The sequence below is a fragment of the Lolium perenne genome, chromosome 2 (genome assembly GCF_019359855.2).
Source record: "Lolium perenne isolate Kyuss_39 chromosome 2, Kyuss_2.0, whole genome shotgun sequence".
Lineage (NCBI taxonomy): Eukaryota > Viridiplantae > Streptophyta > Magnoliopsida > Poales > Poaceae > Lolium > Lolium perenne.
Window position 1 is genome coordinate 155,115,384 of NC_067245.2, and position 8,792 is coordinate 155,124,175.

Here is an 8,792-nt window from a genome sequence, read left to right on the forward strand (position 1 = left end):
GGCGGAGGAAGGGCTCACGGGCGGCGCTCGGCAGAGGGATGAATGGGGGGGTGAATGAGGGGTAAAGGGGTCGACGGCCGATATTTATAGGCTGAGTGGATAAGATTCGTGCTCCGCATCCTGTGGTCGGAACGCAAGCGTCGCGCCGTTGGATGCGAGACACGTGTCCCAAACCCTAGCGGTAAAAATGGCTAGAGATAAGTTACCGTGCAAATCGCGCAAAAATGGCGCCAGAATTGGCGGAACCGTTTGAGTCTTTTAAGATTCCGGGTAATTGCGTGAAGATAAGTTGGCTCTCATTCGCGAGCAGGGAGTAACCCGGAAATGTTTTTTGGAACGTCGATGGATGAAGTCCCGCAGGGTGAGAGCATTTTTCCGGCTGTAAGTTGGAAAAAGAAGAAAATGCAAAGTTGGAGTTCTTCAAGTTTCTCCGCGTTGCCGACGATGCCGGAAACCTAAGGAACAAGTATGGCGGAAACTGCAGGCGAAACTCGGAGAACTCTGGGGGCTACTGTTGTGGGTATACTTCATGGGTGTACCATCGACAGTGCCTAGATCCGGCAAGCCCGGGTGGCCCACAGACGGTGATGAGGCATGTGGCCCATCGGGCGGCCCAGTTGCTGTTGATCATGAAGGAAGAAGTCCAGCCCAGGATCAGCAAGCCGGATCCGTACCGACATAGGAGTAACCCAGATCCATGGAGGCCCACGAGGAGCCCGGATCCAGTACGACGTGTATGGGAGGCGGATCCGTGACGTGCACGGCAAGATATTGTACCGTAGCTAGGCTATCTGTAATCCGGCTAGGACTCTCCATGTAAACCCTAGATCCGTGCGCCTTTATAAGCCGGATCCCGGGAGCCCTAGAGGCACAACCACAACTCATTGTAACAACGCGAAAGCGCCCAGATAATTCCAGACAAGCAGCAGTAGGCCCTGTCATCGTGCAGGTGTTCCGAAGCTGGGTAACTCGCGTACCACCGTCCCGTGTGCACTCCGCCCTATGGCCCCTACTTCTTCTCCCCCTCGTGAGGATCCCTCCTCCGAGGTACCGTCGATTAGGCAACGACAGCGGCCGTTAATGACTCAAAATTGATTACAAAATTAATTTTCCAAACATCAAAAAGATAAGCTCGGCTCGGCGAGGCGTGGCGAGGCGAGGCGGGCGGCGGAGGAGGAGGAGTGCGCGAGGGCTCTCTCTCTTCTCACTCACTTACTAGGACTAGAACAGCCCACCTTATATACCAGTCCAACTCCCTCCCAACTAGCAATGTGGGACTAAACTTCAGCCCCCACTAGTGCTGCCACTGATTATTGGAATGGGCCATGTGAGTTTCAGAATTTGATAATGGGCCATGGGCCAATGGCCAAATGCCCAAAATTTCAGCAATCCCCCAAAAATCTCATTGGCACTCATCAATAAGTTTCCAGAACATTGTTTTATATACCGGTATGTCGTGGAGACTGTTAAGTTGAACTTCCACTTAAAGCTTCATATTACAGTAGATTGCAACTTGGATAGTGGACTATGCCTTGAACTACAAGTTTTCTGCGCACTAGCTTCATACAAAACCTAGACCGATACTAGGCTGCCGCGAGGCTTCCTCGCGGTTTGGAGCTTATACGTCATACTCCAGGGCCTTTCATGAGTTTACTAGAGAGCACCCAACTCTCATAGATTTCGACGTTTAACAATCAGACTCATATAGGTGTGTTCTTCAAAAGATGTTCTGCGGGACAACATCTCTGCTAAAATAAGCTACTTAGGACACATTAAGATAATTATCAACCTGCCATGCAGATTAGGAGAGTATTGCATCTTACGGAGTGGTAAAATTGCTATAGGGATATATACTCTCCTCCCAGCTGACCAACAGCTTGTCTCCCAGCTCTAATTCACGGGATCTTCGATCACATAAAGTGGGTTATCACCGTGGGGAGCTCATAGTGTGGGTCTCATACCCATCTCCCTCGATGCATTTTTTATCACATTTCGTGATAGTCCCTTTGTGAAGGGGTCTGCCGGGTTTCTAGACGTATGGATATAATCCAACGCTATAACTCCGGAGTTTCTCATTTTCCTGACAGTTTTCAGTCTCCTCTTCACATGCCTTGATGAATTCATATTATCCTTAGAACTGTTTACTTTGACGATCACAGTTTGATTATCACAGTTCATAGGAATAGCGGGTATTAGTTTCTCAACCACAGGTAAGTCCATCAAGAGCTCACGAAGCCACTCCGCTTCAACAGTCGCTGTGTCTAATGCTGTGAGTTCTACTTCCATAGTTGACCTTGTAATTATGGTCTGCTTGCAATACTTCCAGGAAACAGCGCCACCTCCAAGTGTAAACAAATAACCACTTGTGGCCTTAGTCTCGTCAGCATCAGATATCCAATTTGCATCACTATAACCCTCAAGTACCCTTGGATACCCAGTATAGTGAATACCATAACTCGCAGTGCCTTTCAAATAGCGCAAAACTCTTTCAAGAGCATGCCAATGAACATCTCCAGGTCTAGACACAAAACGGCTGAGTTTACTTACAGCAAAGGAGATGTCAGGCCTCGTGGCGCTGGCTAAATACATAAGCGAGCCAATGATCTGCGAATATCGCAATTGATCTCTAGCAATTTTTTTATTCTTACGAATTATCACACTAGGATCATAAGGCGTTGGAGAAGATTTGCAGTCGCTATACCCGAAGCGACTCAGGATCTTTTCCACATAGTGGGACTGAAGCAATGTAATCCCACCATCGTCATCCTTCAGCAGCTTGATGTTTAAGATCACATCAGCTACTCCCAAGTCCTTCATCTCAAAACAACGAGATAGGAACTCCTTGACCTCCTTAATCACAGTAAGGCTGGTCCCGAATATCAATATGTCATCGACATAGAGACAAAGAATAACTCCCTCGCCCCCACCATGGCGATAGTATACACACTTGTCAGCTTCATTTACAACAAAGCCTTCAGCGGTTAAAGTTCTTTCAAACTTCTCATGCCACTGCTTAGGTGCTTGCTTAAGCCCATACAAAGACTTCAGTAATTTACACACCTTTCTTTCTTGACCATCTACTACAAATCCAAGAGGCTGCTCCATATAAATTTCCTCTTCAAGCTCTCCATTTAGGAAGGCAGTCTTAACATCCATTTGATGAACGAGAAGACCATGTGAGGCAGCCAAGGATAGTAGCACTCGAATGGTGGTCAATCTGGCAACATGTGAGTATGTATCAATGCAATCTTCACCTTCTTTCTGGGTATAACCCTTGGCCACAAGACTTGCCTTGTACTTTTCAATAGTATCATCAGGCCTAAGCTTTTTCTTGAACACCCATTTACATCCTACAGGTTTGCACCCATAAGGACGATCAGTAATTTCCCAAGTTCCGTTGGCTAAGATGGAATCCATCTCGCTACGGACAGCTTCCTTCCAGTAGTCAGCATCCAGAGATGCATAGGCTCCTAAAAAAGAAGTGGGAGTGTCATCCACGAGGTACACAATGAAGTCATGTCCAAAGGACTTTGCAATCCTCTGTCTCTTGCTCCTTTTTGGAACTTCATTGTCATCCTCCACAAGATTATCAAAGTGCTCTATAGCCATGGTAGGTTCAGGACATAATTCCTGAGTAGATGAACTGGGCATCTCCTGAATTGATGAGCTAGACGTTTCTTTCATAGGAAAGATGTCCTCAAAGAAAGTCGCATCATTCGACTCCATAATTGTACCAACATGCATGTCGGATACCTCAGATTTTACTATCAAAAATCTGTAGCCAATGCTATGAAATGCATATCCTAGAAGAACACAATCCACGGTTTTTGGTCCAAGCTTGCGCTTCTTGGGTATCGGCACATTAACTTTCACCATACAGCCCCAAGTTCGTAGGTAAGAGAGTTTCAGCCTTTTCCTTTCCCATTCCTCAAACGGGGTAATGGTTTTATTCTTTGTGGGGACACGGTTTAGGACATGACATGCATTCAATATCGCCTCCCCCCACCATGCCTTGGAGAGACCCGATGTATCTAACATGGCGTTAACCAAATCAGTTAGAGTATGGTTCTTTCTTTCGGCCACCCCATTTGACTGAGGTGAGTAGGGAGGCGTCCTCTCATGGATAATACCATGTTCCGCACAAAAAGAATCAAACTCGTTGGAAAAATACTCTCCACCACGATCAGACCTTAGCCGCTTGATCTTTCGATCAAGTTGGTTTTCTGCTTCAGCTTTAAAGATTTTGAAGTGATTAAGAGCTTCATCTTTAGATTTCAGGAGGTACACATAACAATATCGAGTAGAGTCATCAATTAAATTCATGAAGTATCTTTTTCCTCCTTTTATCAATTCACCATTCATTTCACAAATATCTGAATGTATAAGCTCCAGTGGTGCCAAGTCTCTTGCCTCCGCAGTCTTGTGAGACTTACGTGGTTGCTTAGCTTGCACACATACTTGGCACTTGGATTTCTTGACAATAGCAAATTTCAGAATTATATTCATATTTTCTAGCCGCGTCATGCACCCAAAATTAATGTGACAAAGTCGTGAATGCCAAATATCGGACTCACTATCATTGCAAACATGATTAATAATTTGAGTACATAAGTCTAACAAAGATAAGCGGAACAAGCCTCCGCACACATAACCCTTTGCAACAAATTGTCCTCACTTGGAAATTACAACTTTATTGGACTCAAAAACCAACTTAAAACCATCTCGACATAAAAGCGATCCGCTAACGAGATTCTTATTAATGGAAGGAACGTGTTGCACATTCTTCAGCTGGATGGTCTTTCCCGAAGTAAACTTCAGATCCACCGTAGCAACACCACGAACAGAAGCACGTGAGCCGTTTCCCATCAGCACGGAAGAAGTCCTTGCGACCTGATAAGAAGAAAACATAGAGACATCAGAACATACATGTGTATTGGCTCCGGTGTCTATCCACCAATCATGAGAATTACATACTGAAAGGACAGTAGGAGAAGTACCGTACCCAACGTCCTTCATCTCAGTATCAACACCAATAACAACATTTGCGGACTTGCCACTGTTCTCACACCGATCATGGCGTTCTGGGCAATCAGGAGCCCAATGTCCAGGAGCGTCACAAACATGGCAGTTCCCTTTCTTCTTATAAGGAGTCTTCCTCTTGAAGTTGGTTGAGTTGGAGGCTTTGTTCTTCACGTCAAACTTGCCTTTTTCATTGTTCTTATTCTTAGACTTGTGAGATTGGAAGTTCTTCTTCTGTACCACATTGGCACTAGAACCTCCCTCAAAACTACGAGCGCGTGTGTCCTTTGCTCTCGCCTTCTCTTCCACATGAAGCGAGCCAATGAGATCCGAAACGGAAAACTCTTGTCTCTTATGTTTCAGAGAAGTAGAAAAGTTCCTCCACGAGGGAGGAAGCTTGGCAATAATGCCGCCGGCCACAAATTTGTCCGGTAAGGTACACTTAAACTGCTCGAGTTCTTTGGCAAGAGACTGAATCTCATGAGCCTGCTCAACCACAGAGCGCTCATCAGTCATCCTGTAGTCATAGTATTGCTCCATGACATACAATTCAGTGCCAGCGTCCGAGACCCCAAATTTGGCCTCAAGCGCATCCCACGCATCTTTACCATAGTCGAAAGCCATGTACGGGTCAACAATGTTGTCCCCAAGAATGCTGAACAAGGACGCCTTAAACATGGCGGCGACCTTCTCAAACTTTTCCTGCTCCTTTGCAGATAGAGGCCCCTCAGGTCTAGCATCTGTGGCGCTAAAACAGCCTAGGTTTGTAAACCATAGAACTGCCTTTGTGCGTCACCTCTTGTAACCCATACCACCAAAGAGGGGAGGTCGAGTAGCGGCAACAATGCTGCTTGAATTGATTTGCCTAGAATCAGATTTTTGGATTGTTGAATATATAAGCAAATATCCATATGAAATAATCCGTACAAGTAATTGATAAATCATGACTACGAAAATAAAAAATAAACTAATCATGCAGACTAGTAAGGTAGATGAACAGATCACATCTAAACAAGATAAACTGGTCGCATCTACCACACAAACTAGAAGAAGAAACTTTAACAAAAACTGAAAGAGAGACGACAAGATCACATACTTTGCAGCAGCAGTGTCGTTGTCGTCCATGTTGCCGAAGAAGTCGCTGAGGTCCGGGAAGAAGTTGTCGGTGTGGAGGAACTCGTCGTCCGATGACGACGTCGTGATGCCAGTAGTCGCGCTGGAGCGCTCCCCAAAAAACTCATTGCCCCTCACCCGTACGGCGGCTACAAAACGGCTGAGTAACGCGTCCGTTAATGACTCAAAATTGATTACACAATTAATTTCCCAAACAACAAAAAAGATAAGCTTGGCTCGACGAGATTCCCGCAACCCTCGTCGTGACGAGGCGAGGCGGGCGGCGGAGGAGGAGGAGTGCGCGAGGGCTCTCTCTCTTCTCACTCACTTACTAGGACTGGAACAGTCCACCTTATATACCACTCCAACTCCCTCCCAACTAGCAATGTGGGACTAAACTTCAGCCCCCACTAGTGCTGCCACTGATTATTGGAATGGGCCATGTGAGTTTCAGAATTTGATAATGGGTCCCAAAATTCCAGCAAAAATTAGAGCTATGGCTGTATTTCGAAAAAGAAAAAAAGCTGTACGGAGCTGTTTACCTAGCAATGGGTAGTTGTCGTATATAAAACACTGAGATTTCTCACCTGCTGGAATAGCATGTCTAGATTCATGAGTTTGTCCATTCCATGAGAGTCCCGATTTATGTTTTGCAACTTCTTTTTCAGTTTGGCGGGTTATGAAGCCCTCCGCAGGGTGGCCTCCGTGTCCACGTACGAGTAGAAGGCAATTCACGGCCCGGAGATGCTCGCGACGTGGGCACCGTCGCGGCCACCGCCCAGCGCCTCGCAGGTAGGTTCGCTGGCCCGGAGCACATGCCTATAAATTGTGCCCACTGGCTCTCAGCAAATACATCAGCAACACTCGAAGACACAAACAGCAAAGTAGCAGCAAATTTCCGTAGCTTCTTCCTCCCTTCCTGCACTTTCCGCGGAATAGATGGCGACTGTGATGGCCATGAGCTCCTTCGCCGGCGCCGCCGTCATGCCGGCCGGCCGCTTATGCGCCCGGTCTCTCCCTGCGCTGGGCCGACGCGCTTTGGTCGTCCGGGCACAAACAGAGAAGCCGAATACACCATCGCCCAAGGTACGTTGTTAAACTTGCACTTACACGTCAGTACGTCACCCGATTCATCATTTGCAAGTTTCTGAACTTTGTTCCTGCCACAGCTGAGCCCCTCAATCTGGGACGCGCTGGCATTCAGCGGCCCCGCGCCGGAGCGCATCAACGGGCGCCTCGCTATGGTGGGTTTCGTCACGGCGCTGGCCGTCGAAGCAGGGCGCGGCGACGGCCTCCTCTCGCAGCTCGGCAACGGCACCGGGCAGGCGTGGTTCGCGTACACCGTGGCGGTGCTATCCGTGGCGTCGCTGGTGCCGCTGCTCCAGGGCGAGAGCGCCGAGGGCAGGGCCGGCGCCATCATGAACGCCAACGCCGAGCTCTGGAACGGCCGCTTCGCCATGCTCGGACTAGTCGCGCTCGCAGCCACAGAGATCCTCACCGGCGCGCCATTCATCAACATCTAGATTAGTGTGGGCTTCTAGCTAGTCATTCGTGTATGTTCGTATCATGAGTTTTTGTACTTGCTTCGCTAGGCCGTAATACAGTGGATAGGAAAAATGTACAGGTCCTTCGGGTTTTCTTTGCAAAATATCGCAGTGTTACTGAAATTTGGCTCCCTTTGTCCGCGCTACTACTGCACAATTCCGCGTACTGTTCGTTTGAAGATATTTTAAGTGGGTCAATTCTTGTAAAATGTTAAGAAGCGGTATAAACTAAAATTCAATCGAGTTTCTACGTACTGAACGGGCTAGCCATTGAACATAATTACTATGGCTGGTTGTCTATGCATACAACAATCTGCACGCTGGTGACTTGCTCAGTAGGGAGGGACATATCAAATGTACAAGCACTTCGAATTTCGCCAAACACTTGGTGAATAAGTGTTTCGGAGAAATTTAACTGGAAATGGAGATGTTCTACGGATCCATTTAGTCACTTGGCTTCTTGATGTTAATCTAACCATGAATCTTGATGCCTTTGTTTGGGGACTAATTAACGATATTTCTGTATAAGTACATTTAGAAAATAAATTACCTCTACAAAAATATATGTAGTTGCTGTACCAAAAAGTAATCCTTACAAAAAAAAACTTAGGCAAGAGAAAATGGCAAGGCTATACAAAATTTTACTTTTGTGATCACGAGGAGAAAATATAACATTTATTTATAAATTGCATGTCAGCTAAAGTGGTTTGGCGTATAGCTAATTTGTTTGAGAATTAGTTACGCCGCGTTAATAAGAAGGATAAAGTGCAAATATGAGTGGTGTATGTGTTTTATTATAGGCCATATGAAATATACGCAATGATTATTTTCCCATCAACGTACTGGATCCATATGTGGTCCTTCCTGCAACCAATGAAAAAATGAGAGAATTTGAATATTAGATTTAACCAGCTAGAGAGGGTTGCACGAGATATGTGCACCCAATACATTTAGTATTTTCATTTAGCGATAGCATGCTTTCATGCTCTCTTTAGTCTTTAGTGGTTAATTGCTTTCATGCTCTCTTTAGTCTTTAGTGGTTAATTGATACATGTCTCGATTCTGAGTTACCCACGACGATGTATTTATTTGTAAACTCAAACTTTAAACTGATGT

The 8,792-nt window shown here is 46.2% G+C and overlaps 1 protein-coding gene across 1 annotated transcript; it reads left to right on the forward strand.

The window, feature by feature from the left end:
* The first annotated feature begins 6,967 nt into the window (after nucleotides 1-6,967).
* On the forward strand, nucleotides 6,968-7,801 carry LOC127321938 (low molecular mass early light-inducible protein HV60, chloroplastic). The gene is made up of 2 exons (XM_051350891.2): nucleotides 6,968-7,218; nucleotides 7,302-7,801. Exons 1-2 carry the CDS (start codon nucleotides 7,072-7,074, stop codon nucleotides 7,653-7,655), a joined length of 501 nt encoding a protein of 166 aa, XP_051206851.1. The 5' UTR covers nucleotides 6,968-7,071; the 3' UTR covers nucleotides 7,656-7,801.
* Nucleotides 7,802-8,792: the final 991 nt, after the last annotated feature.

Excerpts from the sequence above, each read along its gene's own strand:
- LOC127321938 (XM_051350891.2), top strand. The coding sequence starts at position 7,072 with ATGGCGACTGTGATGGCCATGAGCTCCTTCGCCGGCGCCGCCGTCATG. Across the intron at positions 7,219-7,301 it reads CGAATACACCATCGCCCAAG|CTGAGCCCCTCAATCTGGGA; the intron begins GTACGTTGTTAA and ends TTCCTGCCACAG.